Below are 26885 nucleotides of genomic sequence, written 5' to 3' on the forward strand. Positions count from 1 at the left end.
ACACTTATTATCTGAGAAGAGCTTGAAAAAGAAAACTTGTGGGGGGCAGGAGGAAGAAAAAGAGAAGAGATAGAAAGATAGAGACAGGGAGAGTGTTCTCAGCTGCTCAAAGGGGTGAAATAAAATAGTTTCTAGAGGCTTTCAGGAGGGGTGCAGGGGGTGGGGGTAAAGGGAAAAGATATCTGTGGATGTAATAAGCCAGGTGGCAAGATGTTTAGAAAGTGCCAAGCAAGGTCTTGAGTCTGCAGCTACTGTTCAAGGTTGTTCTTGAGCTGGTCAAAGATGGTTTTGCGGTTTCTGGCTGCTATGGAGATATTTGGTATCTCCAAATTTGGCTAGAGTTCACTTGCAAAGGATTACTAGGTATGTCATGCAGTTTTGGGCTTTAGAAGCATTTCTGATTGGCCAGTTGCTGTGTAAGTCTAACAAATTAGTATAGTCATTGAAGGACCCACGTTAACAAGCTATTCTATAGTACTTTACCATTAAAGCAGGCATACCAGCAATGGCTGCTGGTTCCCAGAATTTCCAGGGTGTCAAGCTTACCCCTAACCCCTCCCCTTCAAGAAAAGGAGGTATGGTATACCTTGAAACTTACTTAACAGAGTTTCAATTACTCTCTTACTTTTTCCTAGGTTTGTATTTTAACACTTAAGGCATTGTTATTGTTCAGTCATTTAAGTAGTGTCTGACTCTTCATGGCCCCTTTTGAGGTTTTCTTGGCAAAGATACTGAATTGGCTTGCCATTTCCTTCTCTGGTTCACTTTACAAATGAGGAACTGAAGCAAATAGGGTTAAGTGACTTGGCTGGGGTCAAACAGTTAGTAAGTATCTGAGGCCAGACTGGAACTGGCACTCTATCCTCTGTGCGACCTAGCTGCCCTTTCATACACACATTCTATTATCAAAATTTTCTCTCATTTTAGTTATTATCCTTTCTCCATAAGAATTGTTACACTGGTCTTCTGGTATAAAAAATGACCAGTACAAATTTAATCCAAACCTCATTAGAACTATCAACCATCAATTAAATTATTTTTTAAAATCTCATAAACTAGGGTATTAGGCACTTGGTATTTCTGGGTATTACAAAAACTTTGGTAGTGAAGTAGTATTTTACAGTGGATACAGGGCTGGTCTTAGAGCCAAGAAGACTTGAGTTCAAGTCCAGCCTTTGTAATTGTGGGTAAGACATAACTCTCCAGTAACCCAGGAAACTCTTGAAGACTAAGTTACATTTTTGGACATGGAATGTGTATGGATGTATTTTGCTTGACTCTGCCTATTTGTTACAAGGACTGTTTTTTTTTTTGTTTTTCTTTTTACCCCCTCACCAAGACCAGTCTAATTTAGGAGGGAGAGGAGAATTAAAAATAGTGTTGCCAAAAAACAGGAAAAACTTAGTGAAGAGAACAGAAGAAAGGTCAGAAGAAAACACAAGCAGGTCAACTTTGCAAAGTAACAAGTTGAATTTATTACATGCATTAAAAAAAACAAACCCTAAGCCAGATATAATAGAGATGAACATATAATCCTTTTTCATTCTACTTTGTATATATATATGTTTTTGGGGGGTATTTATTCACAGTTCTACTCCACCAAAAAAATAAAAGATGTTGATGATACCTTTTTAGTTTAGTAGTCATACTCAGTAAGCTGCCAATAATTATATTACTTAGAAAGTCAGAAAGAAATACTTACTTCAGGTGGTTTTCTGCCCAGAAGTAGGTATGTAGCCATGACTTCATCATATTTCTGATTTATTAAGGATACATTTATTTCATCTCTTGAAAAACCCATTGTTACCATAATGTCTACAAAGGAGAAAATTCAGAAAACCACAAACTACTGTTAGTAAATAGGTTATAGTCTGCAAACCAAAAAATGGGCACATCAACAAAATCTAGATTTGACAATTAAGTCCTGATCTCACAATGTGTACTTAGAACACATTTTTAAACCTTTAAGTTAACATAGGTATACACATACTAGATACTTCTGATTACCCAAACTCAGATGATCCTCATGGTTCCAGGTCATTTATCATTGCCTACCACGATCCTGAGCTGGCCCCCTGTCTAGTCAGGCCTGGCACACTTACATACATGCCCTCCGACCAAACGCCTTCTGCTCTCTAATCTGCAGGAACAGTCTGAAGTGGGCAAGAAGTGATAGGGCTTGAATTCCATTGCATCTCTCCAATGCAGTGGAAAAACATTCTAGCTCTTCTTGTTTCCACCCTACTTTTAAGTCAGCTGTTCCAATGGTAAGACAGGAAGTAGTCACTGCCTCCAGAAGAAAGGAGTAACAGAGTTACTCCTCTAACACAGGAAAGTGGATTTCTGAGGGTCTTGGGGTAAAGAGGAAAGCTGACAAAAAGGCAAGGGAAAAGGAACAGCTGGCAGCAGCCCTTATTGATGATGTAAGAAGACCTAGAAGCACTCTTCAACTCAGAATGTTTTTTCAAATTTGAACCTTTTAAGTTTTTGTTGGCACATATTCTTCACTTATTTCTTACTCTGTTGGAGAGTCAGAAGAAATGTCAAATGTCTGTACATGTATGTAAATTGTTTTAAAGTTTCTCTGTGTCCTGACTGGCCTTTATGAAGATTAATGTATGTAGAAGAGACTACAGATAAAATATTTAAGGAAAATGTAGAGTAATTTCTAGCCTCTTAATTACAAAATAAAATTTGACTTTTAAACTAAATTTTTTCATAGAAAACTCAAGTATCTGTAGAATTAATAAATGTTTTTAATTTATAATGTATTTATAATCAGTGTGGTACAGTGTAAATAGCAGTGAAGACCATCATTCAGACATCACCTTTGACCCTTACTTGTGGTTAACAAGGGCAAGTCACTGAAACTCCCTGAGTCTTTTGAAATGAAGATACTAATACCTGTAACACTCACCTGACAGGCTAGTTGGGAGGGTGAAATGACATGATGTATGTAAAGTGTTTTGCAAACTTGAGAGCACTAGATAAATATCAGTTGCTCAGAATTTAAGGTTTTTTCCATTTTGCGAGATGTTGTTTTACGGGAGTCACATTTCTAGCTAGAAACATGACCACCAGTAATACTTACCTATTCTCTTTGTGTCATTGAAATCTGGTTCAGGCTCAGTATATGGCTTCAGTTCTTCTTCTTCATGACCAACATTCATCCACCGATCTTTCATTATTTGCTAGGAAATAAACTCAACATTATATTTGGTCGATCAGTTCATTCCATCACTTATTTCAACTCTATTTTTTGAATTGTGAATGTATCAGTTACTAAATCAGAAGCTATGCGAAGACTCAAGCAAGGGAGAAAATTATTCTCATGGAGATCACATGAGAGCTGCCATTACTGTCTAGGTCTACTTGTTAGTCCAAAAAGTTCTGTCTCTCATCTTCCTCCAAAGTCAAGCAAAAAGGAGTGTATATTGTGTTACTTATGAATATTAACTACAGTAACAAATTATTATTGTTTGGAGGTTCTAAAAACATATATTTAAATGAAAACCATAGTCTTAAACACCTGAGATAATGCCCCTGAAGAGCTGATTCTCTTTTCTTATATCCTTCACTTGACGCATATGTATGAAAAAGGTCTTAATTTACTGAACACAGGAAAGAAGAAATCATGGGGAAAGGAATTAGGGTCATTCATTAAGCATAGCACAGAGAATGAAACTTAATCAAAACAGAGGGTTAGGAACAGAGTAAGATGGAATGAAAGTAAAGAATTGTGGGCAGGAGTAGATTAGTGACGTCAGATTCAAGCTAAGGAACAGGACTGGGCTTTGAGTTGAGAAAGCAACAGGGAAGCTAACTTGGAAATCTATAGAGCATCAAAGTCAGGATAGAAAGTGAGGAAAAAGGAAAGCATATGACAGAAACTCTGAATTGTAAAAATGTTTAAAGAAAAAAAACCTCTTGAATATTCTATATTATCTGTTGCATGTTATAAATCCAAACATTTCAATATTATTTCCTTTTTACTGATTACTCTTAATCAGATAGTGACGAAAGCATAATTTCTCCTCCCTTCCTAAAAAATGTTTCTCATGCATAAACTACATACTCTAACCTTCTACTAATTAGTTTTTTAAAATTGTTATGCTTCAGAAAGCTCTTCTTATGGTTAAGAATATCTACTTAGAGGAGGTATTCTGCCCATTTCCTAATGAACTTGACAACTAGATCACAAAAGTAGAGTTCCAAATGTGAATTCTATTACCACATAAAATACACAGATCTCTGATTATGCTGCAGTGTTCTCCACTAGGCTCTTCCAAAGGGTTGTATTCATATACCAAGTAATCAGGAGGATCATGAGGATATTTGCATATAATTTTGCAAGTAATTTGTATGTGTTTACTAACATAGAGTGTAAATTTAAAGTTTTTTTTGTGTTTTTTTTTGTTATTATTTTTTAGACAATAAAGACAGTAGCTTCTATTTGTTTGTTATCACTCTGGGAAAATCATTTCACTGTCCGGTTGATTCATTAAAAAGAAAACTCAGGTGGTGAGCCCTCCAAATTCCAATTGTGAAAAATCCTAATGCCATCAGGTAACAACCAGTGATCAAGGAATATACATCACAAAATGGGAGAGACCAGGAATGGTCCTCAGAAGAAAAGGATTTAAAATGTTCCTGGAAAGAAATAAAAGAAGACTAATCAGATGCCTAGTATACAGGACAGAGCTGCTAACTTCTGCTCTATAGAGGCAAAATACCTCTAGGGATATGAACTTTTCATCCTGATGTGTTTCTCATCCTTTACCTGTCCCTTCCAATCTCCAGTCATTTTTTTTTTTTTAAATCACAAGCAAGAAATAAATACCAGTGTTTTTCTGAAGAAGAGCTGACCAGAAGATGTGATTACTGTATTATTTTAAGGATCTCTTGTAGGTGCAGGTATCCCTCTACTGACAGAGATTTCAATGTCTCTTACCCGAGTCAATTGCTGTGGCTAAAAAAATGCATCTATTACACACACACACACACACACACACACACACACACACACACTGAAGGAAGGTTTATATTTAAAAAAAAAAAAAAAGACTATTATTGTAGTCACTTAAGTAACTAGTGCCCTAATGTGGCAAGTGGGAAAAGGAGCTGACTCAGTCAAGTAGGAATTAAAAGAAAACAGCTCTTAAGTTTATAAAAAGCTATTACATACTTTCCACCTTTATCAAAAAGCAAAGGACTTTTGGTGATGACTGCCTATCCTTCCACCATTAAACACACATATCATCCTTTATTAGGAGGGAGGAAAGAACCATGAAATGTTGAACTAGATTACCCCATTCAAGAGACTTCAGCTCTCTAGACTCTCTAAACTAAAATCCTTCAAATATTAAGATTCAGCAATGTCTATTTTTGACAAATTTGTTGAAAGAAGAGGAAGGCAACGGTTTGAACTCCTTTTAAAAGTTATGGAACCTAAACAATCCCTCAAGGCCTTTTAAAATTGTAAGCAAAGTTATCTGACATGGTGTTCTCAAAGGCTATGACAGACCAGGACAAGCTGTACTAGGTTCTACCATGCTGGAAATGCTTTGATTACAGGCTTATGGAGTGAATGTCTGCTGTCTCAGGACCAGTCTAGTCAGATTTGGAGAAATGTATCAATAGGTGGCTATCAACATGATGAATACTTTGGCCACCAACAACTCTCAAAGACCGAACTCTATTCGCCTCCTGGCCCTGCTTCTGACTTTAAAGACTCTGACACCATGGCGTATAAAAGTAAGCTCCTCCTACATGACAGGCATTGTGCTAGGCACTTCGCAAAATTTTTTTTTTTTAAGGCAATTGGGGTTAAGTGACTTGCCCAGGATCACACAGCTAGTAAGTGTCAAGTGTTTGGTCTGAGGCCACATTTGAACTCAGGTCTTCCTGACTTCAGGGGCGATGCTCTATCCACTGCACCACCTAGCTGCCCCAGCACTTTGCAAATATTAACATGTCCAAAATGCTTAGCACAGTGCCTGGCACATAGTAGGAGTCTGACAAATGTTTGTTCCCTTTCCTTCTCCTCGTGTCATCTTTCCGCATTAGAATGCAAGCTTCTAGTGGGGCAAGGGTTGTTTTACTTTTTGCTTGTATTTGTATCCCTAGTGCTTACCATAGTACCTGATACATAGTAAGCACTTAATAAATGCTTGTGGCCTTGCCTTTTTGCCTCAAAGGCTACTTACCACATGATATAAAGGTGTTATATGTACTGGTGAAAGGAATAGCCACACTAATAAATTCAAGAACTTTGAAGTATTATCCTATGTCCACGCACATTTGTTTTAGATCACGACAGCATAGTGTATATACTCAATGGATCTGTGATCTCATAATCAATTTGGTATTTCTTTCATCAGTACTTGTAACCTATCCACACCTTTTCATCCTGTGTGATTTTTTTGGTCCATATATTTCCATAGAGCCTCCACAAAGAATCTATGCCACATGTAGGAAGTATTTTATTTTTCATTAGTACTAGTGCAACACATGAGCTATCCATCTAATGTTTCATGTAGGCTTTAACACATAAAATACAATACTGTATATAATCTCATAGTATTAAGAGTTTAAAGGTATGTTAAAGGTTACTTAATCTCACTATCATTTTACAGATGAGGAAACCTGAGGCCCAGAGAGATCTCTGGACAAGAATCATACATCTAGTAAATGGAATGGCAGACTTAAGATCCTGACCCATTATCCGACAGAATGTATTTAAATGATAAAACAAAGTATAGAAAGAAGAGGTTAAAATATAAAAGGAGAAGAGAGACATCAGTGTGGGGTGAATTTTCAGGAAAGACTTTGTGAAGGAGGAGGGACTTGAGATAAGCCTTGAAAAACAAGGATTTTTAGGGTATAGGCAGGAATTGTGAAGAAATGGGTTTCAGGGGCAAGAAAAATGGGTTAAGGCTGCAAAAAGCTATGAAGCCCCACATGAGGAGCTTGGACTCAATCCAAACATTTTAGGTCCTAAGTAGGGGAAATATATGGCATTTTATGAGAATTTAATCTGGATATGTACAAATTACTAGAACAAGGAGAGCAGGAGTAATGAGACTATCTGGGAAACAAATGCAGTATTTTAGAAGTGAAAGAGAGATGACCAACCCAGGGTAGTGGGATTAGCAAAGGAGAGGAAGAAAGAGCTTGGAATTAAAGATGACTCTAAAAATGTCAAGCCTGAGTGCTGGATAGTAGGATCATTGGGAGGAACAAGGAATCTAAAAAAGAAACAAAGACTCATTTGAGGTAGAGGGCTGATGACTGTGAGTTCTGGTTCAGGACATGTTGAGTTTCTTCATTTAGTAATACTTGGCTGTTTATTTAAGTAGGGCTGACTTTTGTTTAGAGCCAAAGAAAAATAGAGATGGTTAGCAAATGAATGAACGGTGATATTTACTTTTAAGATTTCAAGGTTCATCATTAAGTTTAAGCATCTTTGTTCCAAGAGCGGATGGAGCTATTGCCGCTGCAGTTAATCATCTGTTTCCCTGTAGGACTGGTGCATCATTCCAAAGAAAGGAAGAAAGGAGAGGGCAAGGAGAGAGGGTGATGGGCAGAGGTAGAAGAGTGAATGATGTTAGGTTCTTTCTTTTCTTCTCATCCTAGTCAATGGCAAGCAATTCCTTTCAGTTAACTGTTGGTATGCTCTATCCTATACCATGAACAATGTATGTTCCATATTACAGAAACATACTCTAGCAATAGCAGCTGCTACTTCTAAACAGAAAAAAAGTGTACCCATGTATGTACTTATGTGGAGAGAATATTTTCTTTGATTTTCTTTTTAGTTTGAGATAGAGAGATTATGAGGGAGAATACATGTGTATGCAGGTAATTAATTAGAATATTCTTCCTAATCCTGAATCCCGGGATAACACTTGTGAATAAATTAAGGAAAGCAAGAAATAATAAAAGAGACTGAACTGAATTGTTGACAAAAAATAGGGAAATACATATCTTTCTTTGTTTGGATAGCTCTGCTGTTCTGGCCATCTGTGTAGCCTTGGAAGCCAGTGGGGAGTTCAAAAAGGTACTGCATGTGCAGAGGGCAGAAGAGGGTCGCTGCTAGAACAAAAGGATGCTCACTTATCCCCAGGCTGGATGGCATAAGGTACAGGAAGAGAGAAGCAAATTATATTATGCATGGCTAGGTGACTCCAATAGGAAAACTGACAAAAACACAATTTAAATTTAATAAAAGAAATCATCATACTAGTTATCATTGTCAAAGGAATTGAAGTAAAATTATTGACAATATGAAAATAACACTAACAAAATGTGAGATATTTATAGGAAATCATTTTAATTATCCCATGACAATAAAAACATCATATTTAAGTTCTACATTCACAAAAGAGGTAAAAACTTAAGGGCTTCCAGATAGAAATATTATTTTAAAAACATTTTTTTGGCTTATACTAAAAGCCATATAGGAATCTGGAAAACTTCTAATGAGTTCTCACTTTGTGCTGGACTTGGAGTCAGAAAGATCTGAGTTAAAATCCTCCTTTAGGCACTAAGCTATTTAGCTGCATAAACTGGGCTAGCTTAATCTTTCAGCCTCAGTTTCTTCCTGTGTAAAATGGATATAATAGCATTACCTCACAGGGTTGTTGTGAAGATCAAATGAGATAATACATTAAAAAATCCTTTTTACCAAGATATGTAAATGATAAGTATATGTAAGACTAATAACCATTCTCCAATAGATAAGTGGTCAAAGGATATGAACAAGCAGTTCTCATAAGTAGAATAGGAAAGTATTTACAACCACATGGAAGAATGCTCCAAATCACGAATAATAAGAGAAATGCAAAGCAAAACAATTCTGGGGTTTCACCTCCCACCCTGCAAATTGGCAAAGAAGACAAAAAATGGCAATAGTTAATATTGGAGGGATCATGGAATGACAGGCACACTAATACATCGTTGGTGGAACTGTGAAATGGTACAAACATTTTGGTAAGCAATTTGGAAAAAAGTGACTAAAATGTCTACCCTTTGAGCCAGAGACTCCACTACAGGGCCCATACCTCAAAGAAGCCATCAATAAGGAAGAAAAAAAAAGTCCCCATATGCTCCAAAATATTTATAGCATATCTTTTTGTGATAGCAAAGAACTGGAAACAAAGTAGATGTCCATCAACCGAAGAATGACTAAATAAATTATGACACAAGAATGTAATGGAATACTACCACTCTATAAGAAATCATTATGTGTAATGAATACAGAGAGGCATGAAAAGATCTATACGAACTGATGCAGAGTGAAGTAAGCAGAGCCAAGAAAGCAAGATACAATGACTATAACAATGTAAACAGAAAGAACAATGTCACACCAAAAAATAAAAAGTGAATGCAACAAATCAAAAATGACTTAAATGAAGGGAGATGAGGGGACACCCCCAACCCAACCTTTCATAGAGATGGGATGTCCACAAGTGTTACACAGTGCATATATTTCAGACTTTTTCTCACATCAATCAATTATGCTGACTTTTTTTCCCTCTTAAAAAAAAAATATTTGTTATATGGAATGGCACTCTGGAAGGGTTAGGGATAGGGATTTTTGGGATAACTACGATGATGTACAAAACAGAAGACATTAATAAAATCTTATTTTAAAAGAAGACAACAACAAAAAAACCCCTTTACAAACCTTAAAGCCTATATAAATTCAACCTATTATTATAACCTGTTGTGACTACCTAAGTATGCTACAGATAATTTCCCTAGCCTAGAAGATGCAAAAAAAAACAAAAAAAAAAAAAAAATTTGAGAAGTTACTTAATTTCACTGGCCTCAGCTTCTTTATCTGTAAAAAGGGAGGATTAGACAAGGTGACCCTCAAATTTCCTTCCCCCTGTTTCCTTCCAACATTATTTGATTTTGACATCAAATTACTTTCCTAATTTACTTTTACTTGACAATAAATCACCTCACAATTATTTTCCTAAATTAGGGAAGGGAGAAAAGAAAGAGAGTAGGAGATTAGGAGAATGAGTAGGGAGAAGAAGTGAAAAAGGCTTTATACAAGTGATAAAGGGGCAGCTAGGTGGCGCAGTGGATAGAGCACTAGTTCTGAAGTCAGGAGGACCTGAATTCAAATCTGGAATAGGAATGAGGAAATTCCTCAGATACTTGAAATTTACTAGCTGTGTGACTGCCTGGCAAAAAACAAACAAACAAAAAAAGATAGGCCTTTGTTTGGGGCAGCTAGGTGGTGCAGTGGATAGAGTCTTGGAGTCAGGAAGACCTGAGTTCAAATCTAACCTCAGACACTTCACACTTAGTAGGTCACACAGACCCTGAGCAAGTCACTTAATCCCGATTGCCTCACCAAAAAGAGAAAAAAAAAGTGATACAGACCTTTCCTGTTATGGAATTTTTTTTCCAAGTCAGACATTTGTAGTATAGTGTAGTTTAACATTTGGTTTGAAGCACTGTCATTTCTTAGATCATTGTGTTTGTTCATATTCAAATTTAAATACCAAACTAGCTTCTAAGGTCAAGGATATTATTTTTGTATTACCCATGTCACATCTCCTACCTGTTAGTGCAATTATCAAAAGTTGACAGTATATATACATCTATAACAACATGGAAAAAAACACCATTTGACTACTTGTCTAGATATTGAAACAATTTACATGGAGTAGAGAACTGAACATTGATTTCATTAATTTTTCTTTCACTATGCCTCCAAAGGGAAGGAAGGATAAGAATGGTAGTTAATAAAATTATACTGTACCCCAAAGAATGCATATGTAAAATGATAGTTAATAAATTTAAATAAATTATAAATACATGATTGGATGGCTATTAGAGCTTATATGTGTGGGGTAAAAATATTAATTATTAGTTTACTGAAGCTATCAAAGCAGTTTTTAATTTGAGCAAATTTCAGAGAGAAAGAAGAAATTAAGAAAGCTAAGTAACAAGGTCATTTCAATTCATAATTCACTGGTTCTTCATTTATGGTTTGCAAAGTACAATGAAATTAGAGGAAGGTGAGGGAAAAAAAACTTAACAACTAAAAATACAAGTCCCTGCTACATCAAAGACAATTTCCTGAGGCTTTGTTTAAAAATAATTCTAAATGTTCTCTTTCTCTCTGAAAAGCCATTTCTGGCAATTGTAAAATAGGTTTCTACAAAATGATAGAAGCAATAATACTTCCACTGTGGCCTCTTTGATACATAGTTGTCAGAGATTCAGATTGTATAAGCTAGAATGCTTTTCTACAGGTGCTGGTCCTATGGAGGCTTATAATGTAAAAACACCTAGTTAATTGGAATATAACAGCAACAATTTGGCTTTTCGAAACAACTCAGACTGCATATAATGTTTACTTTAAAACTAAGGCCAGAAGTTATCTTAATTTAACGACTATGAACTTAAATCACTTAAGTACATTTTGTGAACCACTCAAAGCAATTTAAATGACACCTATCCCTAAACCATTTTCCGTACATTCTTTTTAATTTGCTCATTAGATTATCCCATTATTATCACTCCATGACAGTAATCACTTGCTAAAGTAAAACTTGGGAAAAGGAGATTCCTATGAAGAAATGAGGGAGGATAGTTAGGGAGAACAAGAGAATCATGAGGATCACAGGCTTCTGTGTTGATACAAAATTCTGCAATTAAATTAGACATTAACAGTCTAATCCCCAAGAGGCGGTGCTGGTAACTGACCTAATAATCTGTAAGACTTGGGTTCAAGTCTGATCTCTGAAAGATAATGTTTGACTTAGGGCAATTCACTTGACTTGTTCATACCCTAGTAACTCGAAGTCTATAAAAGTTGCAAAGCAGTTGCTGATTTGCATCAATGAAGAGTTTCCATACTGGGAATCCCCAATGAAATCACAGGTACAAACCAAAATAAACAAATAGGCTAAATATAATAAATTACCTATAACAACTGAGTTCATTAAAAAAAATTTTTTTTTAACAAAGCTGGGCTCTTCCAGTATATAGCTTTTTAATTTTAAAAGCCATCTGCATTGTCTATTTCAGGGAGGAAAAACACACACAAAACCATAAAATGGAAGGAATAAATCACATTCAAATAAATATCTCTGAAAAACAGATCTTACATTGGCCCAAAGACATAGATAGTTTAGTATTATTCCCAACAGAGGTTTACCATTTCTTAATTTCCACCATCTCTTGACTTCCACCAAACATGTTATCCTTTAGTGAAAAATACTTGTGGAAAAAAATTACAAAGCCCAAACTAACCTGAGAGCTCTGTACACAGGGATGGCTCACTATTAGGATGCTTCCTAACCAGCATGGAATCCGTGTCAGAAAGCCCAATTGCTACACTAAAAAAGTACAGTTTAAAGGAAGTTAATTATCTGAATTTTCTACCTCTTCTATTAAGGCAGACAAATGAAACAAAAATGTCACTAGTGCACAATACATGCTGGATTGTTGAAATCATTTTAGTACATGCTGTAACACTTCTAAAAATAGAGGGGCATAACACTCAACGAATAGTCTTTTCCTAAATGCACAGCAACAGAAGAAAATGATGATAAGGACATTAGATACTTTGAAGACTAATATTTTTGTCACAAATGGCTTCTAACATGGTTATACAATAGGTTTTATCAAAATAAATAAGCCATGTTTACTAAATATTTATGGGGTACATGTGACACTGTTTTAAGTACTCAGGTAACACTTCCTATATGTCCCAGTTAAAAACTCCTAAATTTTTCTATACTGGCCCAGAGAACATTTTAACTAAAATTCTCCATTAGCTGTGTCACTTGCACTATCTCAGCTTTTCTGTGACAAAAGTATTTTGTAAACCTTAAGGTACTATATAATTTTGAGTTACTATTCATTTTACAAGTATTATCCACACGTTAGATTTGAATTTGTGACATTTTAATTCATTAAATAATTATTGAGTATCTACAATATTCAAGGCACTCTGTTAGCTTTTCTTGCTAACTACTTAATCTTTCCAATGAAGATCTTTCACAATTCCGAGTAAAAGTCAACTGTATTCCTATTTTCATAATGTCTTAAAGCACAATATCCAATAACTTGCAGTAGAGCAAATAAGAAGCAAATCTCTTTCCAGAAAGCCCTCACTGGACAAAGAATAAACCATATACGTTATGTTTTTTAATAGAATTTCTTCTAGTTCAATGCATTACAAAACCATCAATTTTCCTAAAAAGTACATACTTTTGCAAAAGTTCTAGGAAAGTTTTTCCATCACTGGAATGTTTAGTTACACTCTGAAGTTTATTTCCATAAATGACTTACTTCCAAGCTGCCTCTTTTTATTGGATTCAGTACTAACAATTTTTTCAGAAGATTTTCACAGTCTGTAGACATATAGAATGGAATACGATACTTTCCTCGTAAGACTCGCTCCCTCAGTTCCTTTACAGAAAAAAAAAAGTTTTTATATATGTGTGTATGTATATATACATAGTTACAGCTGACAATTGAAATTATAAAGATTTAGAGTAAGAACTTATCCTGAAGTTAAACCATTACCTTTAGATTCTGACCATCAAATGGCAAAGATCCACTGACTAATGTATACAAAATGACGCCAAGACTCCATACATCTACTTCAGGGCCATCATATTTCTTTCCTTGGAAAAGTTCAGGAGCTGCATAGGGAGGACTTCCACAAAATGTGTCTAATTTGTTTCCAACTGTAAATTCATTACTAAAACCAAAGTCAGCTATTTTAATATTCATATCAGCATCAAGAAGAAGGTTTTCTGCCTAGGAGAAAAATGTTAAAAAAGAAAATGATTTGCAAAGGAAAAGTATATAAAAACACAATTTGCCTAATTAAAGACATGCTCCAGTTAATTAAAAAAAGTTTCCTTTTATTGTTCTCATTTACTAAATACCATCTCAATATCTTGGAAGTAGCCTCACTTTCCTATAATTATCCAATTTAATTCTTTTTTTCTTTATTTTTTTTTAATTTTTAATTAATTTATTTTGAATTATCAACAATCACTTCCGTAAGTTTTTGAGTTTTAAATTTTTCTCCCTCTCCCTCCCCACCTCCCTAACCAAGACGGTGCGCAATCTGATATAGGCAACAAATATACATTCCTATTAAACATATTTTCACATTAGTGATGTTGTAGGTATGAATTAGAACCAATAGGAGGAATCCCCAGAAAGATATCCAATTTAATTCTAACAAATGCCATTTCAAAGGCTCAGAAACACAGCCTTATCTTTCAGTATACACTTATTTAGTTTAGTTCTAACAAACATGATTTTTAAAATATAAAATTAAATTTATAATATAAAAGTATTCTTATAAATGCAATTTCACTTAAACCTGCCCATAATCCTTTCATGTTTATAATAATGATAAGAACACCTGACATTTATATAATGATTTATGATTTGCAAAATGCTTTATGTATATTACCTCACTTGATCTTCACAATTCTGACAGTATAAGTACTATAAGTTTTATTCACATTTTATAGTTGAACAAATTAAGGCTGAAATAGGTTAAGAGAATTGCTTATGATCACACAGTGAGTATCAGAGCCGGGACTGACGCCAGATCTATCCAAAGAGCCTAACAGGCACACAGATATAGGGCTGGACTATTCCCTCAGTTAACAGATGTGGAAACTGCAGAACAACAATAATAATATTAATAATAATAGCTAACATTTACATAGTGCTTACAATGTGCTAGGCACTGCACTAAATACTTTACAATTATCTCATTTTATCCTACAACAACTCTGGGAGGTAGGTGTTGTTATTATCCCTATTTTATAAAAGAGGGAACTGAGGCAAATAGAGGTTATGATTTGCTTAGGGTCACACAGCTAGTAAATGGCTGAGGTTGGATTTCAACTCAGGTCTTCCTGACTCCAGGTCTTGCACTCTATTCACTGCGCCATTGAGCTGTTTCTCCAAAACAACTAAGCAGACAAACAAAATGAAGGAATGAAGTGCACAGCTCTAATAAAAAAGCAGAAAAATCTAACTATAAGTCAACTAGTTTGGGTAGTATTCATTCATCAAAAATACAGTATTCAACAAAAGTAAAGTAACAAGAATTACACATTAGCCTCTAGTAATAAACCTTTCCTTCCTATATTAAAAAAAAAGGATGATGTTAATTACCTTACTAGACATGATTGGGAAGCTCTTATCATAAGTAACTGTCACATCAAGAATTGGCTAACTAGCTAAATTATAAATAGCACCTTATTTCCAAAGCTCTCCCAAAGGAAAATAAATGTGATTCAGATTCCAAAAATATTAAAAGGTTTTTTTTTTAAAAGGGGTGAGGTATTACATTTGTGATGCTGTGTGATAGTGAACTAAAATCCATTTTAATATTTGTAAGAAAACGTGCATTTCTGAGAAAATAAATTCGGCTTAAATACTCAAATGGATTTATGATCTTATCAATATGGACATTCCTTCCAACAGCGCCCACCACAGTATATCCATGTCCATTCTATGTGATTCTTATTCATGTCTTCTCCTAAGTTCATGGAGGGGGTCCATGCAATGTGCTGGAGTCCTTCATTTTCTCCTGTCCCTGTGAGGATACCAGTGTGGCACACAGGTTGTTCATTAGTTAAACTTCATTCTTGTCATATGACCAAATCATCTTTGTGCCACTCTGTGATCTAACCATCTGCAGAGATAAATCCAAGTCCTACTATGATACATAGTGAGATAGATAGCTTATAGAACTTGTCTAGCATTAAATCTATCTACATCTTGAATAGTGAAAATGGGCAGACTGAGAGCCTTCAATTGAAACAGGAGAAAAGGCTGGCTTTTTCTCATGAAATTTAAGATAACCAAACATTTCCTGGAAATGAAGGTCTATCTTTTTAATACCAATATTCTACCATTTGTTGCTGTTTGGTTATGCCATGAACCATTATAGTCTCCAAGGAATTAAAAATGAATATTACTGAGATGCCAATAAAGAACCACATATTGGTTACTTGTTACCACACCAATTAAGGAATTACAATTAAGAACTGGAGAAAAAAAAATGTATCTAAAGCATTTTTTTAAACATAATTATGATCCACTGGTTTCCCTTACTTAAAATATCCTTTCAGAACAAGTATTTAAATGTAATGAGAATTCAGAATTAAAAAGCTATCCCACGTAATTAATATAATCACTCAATGCCACTGAAAACAGATTCAACATAAGACAATTTGTGTGGCATGGTAAAATGGAGAAACTAGAGTGAGCAGACATGAGTTCCAGTTCCAACTCTGCTATTCATTACTAGCGTGTGATCTTGGGCAAATCGTCTTACTCTTGTAGTTATCAGCTTTGAATTCTTATAAATGAAAGCATTAGATTAGCTAATAGCTCACATCTATTTTTTATAGTTTACAAAGTATTTTCTCTGTAACAAGCCTGTGAAGTTGGGATTACAACACATTATCTTCCCACTTTTGCTGATGAGAAAGGGAGGTTCAGAGATGGGTCACATTGCTAGTGTCATCACTTAGAGTCAACCTTAAGACTCTTTAAACTTCAGTACTTCACTCGCTCTAGTGCTAGAATGATGATTCTACAATTCTAATTATGTACCCTTGACAATTAGAGAGGAAATCTTATTTTATGTAATTACCTTTAATCACTTATCAATAGAACCAGTAGCTCTGTAGCTTTGGGCAAGAAACAGGGACATATTTTGGCCCAATGGCAAGAAAAAAGGCTGCCCCAGAAAATGAACAGCTCTAATCATTAGGGAGTTTTTTCATACATGAAGCTCAAATTCTCATTGAAACTACCACTCATAGGGACAGCTAGGTGGTGCAGTGGATAGAGCACCAGCCCTGGAGTCGGGAGGACCCGAGTTCAAATCTGGCCTCAGACAGTTACTAGCTGTGTGACCCTGGGCAAGGTACTTTAACCCCAATCACCACCCCTCCCCCCAAAAAAACCCCTACCACTCATTGCTCTTAGTTCTCTCTTCTGGTACCAAATAGAACAAGTTTAAGTTTCTCCTTCATGTGATAGTCCATCACAAACATATCTTATTCCTGTTGAGATGAGTCTTCATAGGACATGCACCTAAGGCCGTTCACCATCTTGGATTGCCCTAGTCTCTGGCTCACTGGTGTCCTACTTAAACTCTAGCACCCAAAACTGAACACAATATTCTAAATGTGGTCTAACCAGCACAGAATAAAAGCAGATTATCACCTCTTTATTTCTGGAGGCTATAGTTCTTATTGCAGCCCAAAATCACATTAGCCTTTTTTTGACTACCATATTATGCTATTGGCTCTTACTGATCTTACCGTCAACTAATACACCGGATCATTTCCAAACATACAATTAACTTTTTTGATCATGTACCCCATTAGTATAAATTTTGACCATTTATAATAAATATATTTATTTATTTATAAATCATTTACATGTGTTTCTTTACTAATAATTACACACATCATACAACAGACAAAAATAGAAATAAAAAGGGTGCAATAAGAAAACGAACCATTGATGACCAATGAAGGTCAAGTACAGGCTGCAGGATCTTTTGGTATGTTATGCTGGGGATTCCGTTTGCATATTCTGTTGCTGTTCACTCAGGTCCAACTTTTGGTGAACCCATTTGGAATTTTCTTGCCAAAGACCCTGGAGTGGTTTGCCATTTCCTTCTCCAGCTCATTTTACAGCTGAGGAACCGAGGCAGATAGGGTGAAGTGGCTTGCCCAGGCTCACATAGTTAGTAAGCGTCTGAGGCCAGATTTGAACTCAGGAAGATAAGTCTTCCTGACTTCAGACCCATTCACTATCCACTGCACCACTTAGATGCCCAGTTTGGTAAACAGTTTGGACTAAATGGTCACTGAGGTCCCTTCCAATTCTGAACTTCTGATTGGTCATTTGTAGTAAGGGGATAAAAGCATGTGATATCTCTAAGGTCTTTTCCAGCTCGAAATCTTATGATCTCTAAGGTCACTTGAAGTATGTAGTATCTATCACTAAAAACAAATGCATGTTGCTTAGGAATAGTACATTACATTTTTAATAAAAGTCCCAGAATATTAAGACTCAGAAGACCTAAGTTTGAGTTCTGGTTCTGACAGTTACTAGTTGTGTGACCATTTCTCTGAGCCTCAGTTTACTTGTCTAATAAAATGCAACTAAGCCAACTTACACCATCTACCTAGAGAATTAATGTGAGTAAAGTGCTTTATAAACTATAAGCTCCAGATCAGGGATTCTTAACCTTCTCTGTGTCATGGACCCTACTGACATTCTGGTCAAGCTTATGGTCCCGCTGTCAGAAAAATCCTTTTTGATGCATAAAATAAAATACAATACAGGATTACAAAATAAAACAAGTATACTGAAATACAATTATCAAAGAATTGTTTAAAGAAAAGAAGTTCAAGGATACCATGTTTGGAACCTCTGTTCTAGAGAAATGTGTATAAAAAGTTACTTTAAAATACTTTTTTTAAAAACATGCAAAAAATTTACACTCATTTTTAAAAATTTTGAGCTCCAAATTCTCTCTCCTTCCTTTCCCCATCCCTCCTTGAGAAAGCAAGCAATTTGATATAGGTTATACATGTTAAAATACTTCTTTAAGGTCAGGTGCAAGACTGAGCAAGAGGAGAAAGTTGAGCAACAATAAGCAAAGGTTATGTATGGTTATGTCGGAGACTATCCCCATGATCAGCTACTGTATTGAACATGGGATGCTAAGGGGTACCCCTTGGGGCTGTGTTTTGGCTCACTGGGAGTATAGAATCCCCACTGTGGAAACCATGGATAGAGCTTACATTTGAAAACCCACTACTGCCTGAAGCAGCTCATTCTGATATTTGAATTAAAATGACAGCATAATTATTTATCCAAGAGTTCACAAAATATTTTGTAAGAAACTTTTCTATTTTATTGAGCTTCTGGATTCTTAGTCATAATGAATAATAATTTTTTTTTCTGATATCAGTTGCAGTTTGTAAAGTCAGAAAACCAACTACTTACCTTGAGATCACGGTGTACAATACACTTTTGATGACAATACTGTACTGCAGACACAATCTGGAAAACAGTTTAATAAAAAATTCAAAAACATTATACAGAAACATTTTTCCTCAATTCCTCCCTTTCCCACATTTTAGATATATCTCAACTATCAACTATTCAAATTCCAAAGTTACATTAGTTTTTCACTATGATTTTCCTTTAACAAATGAGAAATGCTTAAAGTTTTGGTGAGTAGAAATATCTTCTTTAAAGATGTCAAGCAGATATTCAAAATTCTCTCTCTCAAAGTATTAATAAATATTTCTTAATTTTTAAATGCAATTTAAGTACTTTTATGTGGGCTAGCTTATTCCTTTTTTCATATTTTCAAAATTATATTATCTATGTTGTCATTATTCAGATGATTAATCTTTACACATTCCAGCAGTGCAATAACCTTTAGTACATTTCCATTCATTTTAATACAGTAAGCTCAGATTAAAAAAACAAAACTTTATTCCAAAATTATAAAATATATTTAAGAAAGAGTTTATTAAAGATAAATTAGCCTTATTAAAATGATTTATCAGTGAGGTGGTTTAGGGCCATTTAAAGCTCATTTGTTAATACACATAAGAAATTGTAAAGGAGAAACACTAAGGCTGTTTTTAAACTGTCAACACAGTGGCTTAGCCTAATTGTATAGAAAGGAGAAATGAAATTTAATCTTATATTTGCCATTAATTTACTTGGCAAAGTATTTAACTACTATTCTTGCTCCATTCTTGTAAAAAACAGTAATAAAAAACTAGTAATACAGGTTTTAATTTTTATTTTAGATAACAGCTGCAAGGCATTTTGCATTTATTAAGAGCAAATGCTGAGCAGGAACTCATTACAATTATAAATAAGAATATAGTATAACACATTCTACTATTTTTATTATGTAAAATATAAACACAGATAGGAATGAACAGGAATTAAGCAGTGTGGAGATAGTGGAAAGAGCACAGGACTTACAGAAGACCTGGGTTCAAATTATGACTCAGATATTTACTTAGTTGAATAACTTATTTAACTTAATCATTCATTATTTAATCATTCAATGACTCAGTTTACTCACTTGTCAAACGAAGGAACTGGTCTTTGATGGTTCCTTCTAAAGCTAATATGATGGATGCTGCCTTGTGCAATGTAATGGAGCTAACGTACACAGATTGAATTTCATATTAATGACTACCACTACGACAAATTTAATAGGATTGGCTTTTTTTATTGTTGTTTAAATGTACAATGTAACTTAAACAAGTTATATTATGCAACTAGAAATGTCTATTTACATTACGGTGTAAGAACAGCATTTGTTGGTATTGATAAATGTTTCATACAATTACTCTAATTGCAGTATAAGGTACAAACTTAACAAAAAAGCATAACTGCATCTGATTTTTGAGTATTATAAGTGTATTTTTAAAATGCTACTTGTAAACAAAGATTATTTCTAAGGTGTGGACACTGGAGGCACTACTAGTTCATGCAAGCATGTCAAGCTTATATGGCAAATTTAAGGAAAAAGTTCTAGATACCAAATTGAAAGATGGATAGGATGAAGAAATTTAGAAATAAATGCACTTATTAGTCTGTGTCATTCTTAACAATGGCTAGAAGCTGATTTTAAATATAATTTTCATTGTACATGCGTAACAACTACTAAAGTAACCACTCACTTTATTGAAATAGTGCCAATCAACTAATCAACAAGCATTTATTAAGTCTTTACTTTGTGCAATGGAAACTAAGTACTAAGGATGCAAAGAAAAAGTAAAAACAGTACCTGCCCTCAAGAAGCTTACATTCTACTGGGGAGGACAACATGGATGTAAATGGGTACATACAAGATATATAGAGTTCACAGAAGAAAGACACTACCATCTGGGAGGACTAAGAAAGGACTCCTACATAAAGTGGCATCTGAGCTGACAAAAGCCCATTCTAAACACTATTTTGTTAATTTGAGCAAGATCTTTAACAAGTTTCATAATTATAATGATATAACCAAATTTGATAATCCAACACCAACAGTATAGGGTTATACTGGGTAACTGCTTCTGTAAATAACTAAGAGTCATGGATTTCACATATGGCTCTCAGTTATCTCTTCCATTAAAATAACTGCCACAGTTATTGGAGTCACAACATTTTTTGAGCAGGGTCATTGAGTGTACTACCATGCCACCAGATAGATCAATACAGAGAATCCTGGACAGGTCCTACTAGATGCCATGTATTATGGTTCACAATGATATGCCTGTTAAACTATCAAGACAATCCTGACATATGAGGTTTCTAAAAGAAATTTTATAACTGCCTCTGAGTGGTTGTAACAATCTCTATTATTCCACCATTTAGTTATAATAGCAAATTCTAGTTGGGCTGCCATATTGCAGAACTCTAGGCAATAAGGAAACTATGGAGCTTGAGAGTAGATTGTACTGCTACTGTCCTTAAAAACAAGGACATTCCTGCTTTGTCCTTGCAGCCTCTGACAAAGTCATCTGGAACATTGCAATGAGGTTTACCATTTAGGATGACCATTTAATGAATTTGGGATTGGATTGGAATTTTACAGTATTATAAAATTGGGAGTCAGAAGGTACCTTAGAGATCATTTAGTCCTTCAATTTATAGATGAGGAACCAGGCTTACAGAGATAAAGTACTTTGATCAAAGACACAAAAGTAGTAAGCAGCAGAGCCAGGATTTGACTTCTGACTACAGATCCAGTGTTATTTCCATTAAATCATATCCCTAGTAAGTGTTCTGAGTCTGGAAGAGGAGATCAAAATGATTAGTCACCAGAAGGCCTCATAAATTGGACCACTCAGAAAGACTGCAGAATGTGGCTATGGCAGGACACTGTCTTTCTAGTATTTTACAAATAGTTTGGAAGAGATCATTTGGAACAAGGAATATGAATTACATGTGGAAAACATGATTCAATTTATAAATGCATTATGAGGATCAACTTAAAAATATATTCTTTTATATGAATGGGTTTTATGATCTAAGATACTATATGAAATATAGTAAAGTTTCATAAAGGGACATGGAACTTCTTAAAATACCATTTAGAAGCAAGAAGGAAGCTGTAATCAAGAAATACTACTAAATGACGCAGATTTTTTTTTTGTGGAAAGTTTTTTTTCCCGAATTTTAAAAACTGTATTATTTTTACATAATGCCAGAGAATAACATATATTATAAAAAAAGAGAACAAAGATTGAAGAAAATTGCAACCTTTTTCCCCTTTATTTTGGATTTAAATTGATTAACATCCACAATTGGGTAATTTGATGTATCTATGATCTCACTGTTTCAGATATTCACTCTAACTATACAGATGACAATCCATCCATGCCCTCTCATCCCATATGACTCATAAGTGTCAGACCACTTGGACTCTAATATCTCAACCAGTTCTCATTTGTTGATCCTATGATCCTCTACAAAAGGCCACTTAAATAACAAATCTACTAACTTAACAAATATTTCAATGCCTACTTCATGTGTTATTCTACACCTGACTTGAGAGGAAAAGTATTTGATTTCAAGTCAGAAGATCTGGGCTTGAATCCTGGCACCTCTACTTATTACTTACTACCTGTGTGACCTTGGACAAACTACTAAGACTCTTTGGGTTTCAATTTCTTCATCTGTAAATGATTGCGCTGAATTATCTGATCTCAAAAGAAAGTCTCTTACAGCTCCAGGTCCTGTGAAACAAGTCTCTGTCTACTTTGGAAAACAATTCAATTTTAATAATCATTTGTGACTTTTTTCTGCCCCGACTCTCCTTTTACCAAACACCATAAGCTCCAAAAATGCAGATATTACACCTTCGATAATTGCTCTATAGAGTATGGTTGTTTACAAAGGCAGTTTACTCATAAGATTAGAAAAAAATTAAGAAAATAAATTATGTCAAGTTTTCAAAACACATCTAATCTGTTTAATCTTAAGTAGGTTTTTCTTGTAGATTGTCTGGTAATCCAAAAGGAATAAAAGTAATATACAAAATTTTATGGTATTTCAACTGATGATTAAGAGGAAACTAGATTTTATCTAAACATAGATAAACTTAATGCCTCAGTTGCCAATTTTATTTCTTTATCAACAACAACAGGAATCAACGAAGGTCAGATATTTAGACGTAAATACTTTCAGAAATTACTCTGGGCACAAGGGTAGGTACTTTTTGGATTTTTTTCTTTTTTGGGGGGGAAGAAGTCTGGACTTGTGATTTTCCCAATGTGGAAAAATTCCAGCGTACAACCTTCCTCCATTGAAGTACATGGACAACACTTCTGAAACTTACAATCTCAGATAGTCTCCTGAAACATTCTGTGCTAAAATAGCTTACCTATGGCCATATAAGATAATGGCCTCCAGTATAATGAAAGATAAATCTTTAATAAGCCACCAGAGAAAATGTAATATATTAGGTATCAGAAAATTCTTAAGGCAAACATTTTCTGAAAGATCCTAAATATCCTATAATAAATTTTAGATAAAGTGAACTTGCTATTTACCAGTTTTATGGAGGACTGATAATAAACTAAATGAGTAATTAGGATAACTTATTTTATGATGAACCATAAACAGAGACCTTACAAAGTGAGGCACTGTTTATTAGCTAAAGAAAAAGTTCACTTTTAAAAAAAAGACTTCAGAGAGTCATAGATTCTCAGATTTGGGACGAATCTCAAAAGCCATCTAGTTTGAGTTTACTGAAAATTCAAAATATGCTGGACTTATTTCACAAACTCCACATTTGATTTCTGTGAGAATCTGTGCCCCAGATCAAAATTGTGAATGTGAATTTCTTCCTTGCTTATAAGATCCCATGCTCACGTAACAGTGCTAAACAAAATTAATATATTTCCCCTTTAAAACTCAAAACATGGATACTGACCAAAACAGCAAATTCATCTTTGAATATGAAGGACAACAATATCTAAAACTCTAAGTAATATATTATGTATGCCAGAGTTCTGTACAATTAAGCTCCTAGATGTGTTTTTTGTGGATCCACAAGCATATTCTATTACTTTTAACTATGCTGTCTCCTCCAATTAGATATGAACTCCCAAAAAACTGCAACTCTGATTTGCTATTTGTATTCTCAACACTCAGAACAGTGCTTAGCACATACTCAAATGAATTTGTGATCTTACTGATCTAGGAATTCTCTCCAATAATATGTTCTGCAACTCATTTGTGCCTGCTGTAGCCATGACTATTCTGGTCCATGTCACAGGGGATCTATCTCATGTGCTAAAGACCTTTCTCCTTTTCTCTAGATATTCTGAGGGCACAAATGGAACATTGTCTACTTGTCACACTTCACATGACACCTGTCATTCCATAAGACCAAATTATATTTATTTCCCTTAGGACGTTCTTTATACCTGTTCTTCATGGTTTCTCGGTGGTTATAAGGTGCAGCTTGCCTACATACATATACCATGTATCTCTACATTACTCTAAATGTGATACTCATTTTCAGGATTTCAAAGGCAGTGGTGTTACAAATTACCAAACAGCAACAACAAAAAAAAATTAGTATCGAAAAGACAGGCCTCTGATTTGGCAATCCAGCTGCCTTTCTTCCTGTTCAACTTTGGACCCAACTTTTCTGAGCCAGCGTTGTATAAGCTTCATGGGATATCTTTCCAAATGTATGCTGAAATCTAGACAACAGACATTCTTCAAGCATTTGGTGTTTCCCGTGTGGATGGATAGGATAGGGCTAAACTGCTGAGTGGTTACAGATCACATCTGGGAGGTTTTTAAGTATTTGAGGGTTTGATGCAATCAGAACAACTTCATCTGTGAACAAGAGAATCTGGAGAAACTCACCATTCACAGGGAATTCTTCAACCCAGACTCTGTGTTGGATTTCCTACATCATAGTAGAGAATACATTCAGGGAATAATTATCGTTTATGCTCACCTGATGTTTATTACCAGAGCATTATTGAACAGTGTTATTTGTGTTGTGACATCTTCCAAGCAATCTTGAATGATAATGTTGTATAGATCGGAAACATCTTGTTGTAAAAACGTCTTTGAGGGTATATTTTGTTCTAGTCAGTTGAATGCTTTTTCATAATCAACAAATAATAAGCAAAATAGATCTTCTGGTCTCTAAATCTTTCAAGCTAATTGTGAAATGATAATTATGTAGGGCCATTTAAAAATAACACCTACAAAAACCTGCTTGCTTCCCACTACTACCCTCATGTAGATTTCCCCTGATTTGTGCATATAGGACTCTCATAAAGATTTTATCTGGGGGGCAGCTAGGTGGCGCAGTGGATAGAGCACCGGCCCTGAAGTCATGAGGACCTGAGTTCAAATCCAGCCTCAGACCAAACACTTGACACTAGCTGTGTGACCCTGGGCAAGTCACTTAACCCCAATTGCCTTAAAAAAAAAAAGATTTTATCTGGACAGGAGAGTAGGAAGGTAGGTCAGGAGTTACTGATGTTCTTTCAGTCACCTTTTTGAATTACTAACAAGGTTTGGTAATTTTTTTTTTTCCATTCTGGCATGTTCCCTTCCTTTAGCTATCTTGTAAATTGATCCCTCAACGTATAAGTATATTGCCTCCAGCACACATCTCATCTATACAGCCTTGTTCCAAACCTACTTTTTCTGGTTTTATTATTTTTTAGTGCCATTTCTAGCTCCTCTGCAAGTACATTTGGACCCTGATGTTAAAGTCCAATTGTGGTGGTTTTACCACCTTTGGTGGAGAAAACAGTTTTTGTAAATCTTTTCCTTTTTTTTCTTCTGTTTGTAATCATCCTTCCATTTTCATTCCTGAATATCCTATGGAGGGCTTTGCTTAGCTGGCTATCTTTACCAACTTTCTTTAAACTAATTTTACCCTCTACTGCTTCTCTCTGCTTAATGAGATGGTATTGATCATAATTTTTCATAATATTTCTTCAGAAGATTTTACAAATGAATTTATATTCTGCCTTTGGCAGCCACACTCAAACATTAAGTCAGATGTTTGTTAAAGCACTTTCTGGGCTCTTTTGGTCTCCTCTAATTTATGTCAGTAAAATTTCCAGATAAAATTAGTGAATATTGATATCAATACTGTTGGCACACAATATGCACTTAATAAATGCTTTCTCATTCATTCATTCATGAGGCCTAAGAGATTATATTTAAGTTTCAAAGTTATTATTACATAGACTCATTATGATACATATATGTATATATATGCAGCATAATACAAAACAAAATTTGATAGGAATATCATTGTAAGAAATGAAATCTCTATTCCAAGATATACAAAGTGTTAATGTGGTAAGTCAGTTATAAAAATTTGGCTGCTTGACTATTCATTTATAAGGGCCTAAAAATAACTACCTATAATTACTTAAATTTTATATTCAGGATTTTTTTTCTTTAAGGTAGTATTTCTTTCAAAACAACAACAAAAACAACAACAACAATAATAACAAAGCATACTACAATATAAAAAAAACCTGAATTTTACTTTTGAAAATATCACTTTTGAATTCTGTTTTCCAACCTTATGACATTGTCCATTATCTGTGCCACTGAAAATATCAGGAAAATACTTTCCATACCTGTCTAAATTTTGCACGGGCCTCTTTCTCCTTCATTCTTCCATGGGCAACTAAGTAATCAAACACTTCACCTAAGTCATAAAGGTAAAGCAGACAGTGAAATAAGTATTATTTTTCAATTTAAGGATATATGCAATTTCAGGTTGTTTTTAAAGAGGCCATGTGGCTAACAAATTTTGTTAA

At 34.7% G+C, this 26885-nt stretch overlaps 1 protein-coding gene across 3 annotated transcripts in view; it reads right to left on the reverse strand.

Moving 5' to 3' along the window:
- Positions 1-26885, reverse strand: part of LOC114049729 (serine/threonine-protein kinase MARK1) — a 146674-nt gene that overhangs the window by 30697 nt on the left and 89092 nt on the right. For all 3 annotated transcript variants that reach the window (XM_027871113.1, XM_027871112.1, XM_027871114.1), the window contains exons 6-11: positions 26703-26773; positions 19051-19107; positions 13561-13797; positions 13324-13443; positions 3092-3191; positions 1703-1815 (exon numbers count right to left, since the gene is read on the reverse strand). In XM_027871113.1, coding sequence (XP_027726914.1) covers positions 1703-1815; positions 3092-3191; positions 13324-13443; positions 13561-13797; positions 19051-19107; positions 26703-26773 — 698 coding nt within the window. The remainder of the gene's footprint in view (positions 1-1702; positions 1816-3091; positions 3192-13323; positions 13444-13560; positions 13798-19050; positions 19108-26702; positions 26774-26885) is intronic.

This window comes from Vombatus ursinus, unplaced genomic scaffold, assembly GCF_900497805.2.
Source record: "Vombatus ursinus unplaced genomic scaffold, bare-nosed wombat genome assembly UNPS02014798.1, whole genome shotgun sequence".
Taxonomy (NCBI): Eukaryota; Metazoa; Chordata; class Mammalia; order Diprotodontia; family Vombatidae; genus Vombatus; species Vombatus ursinus.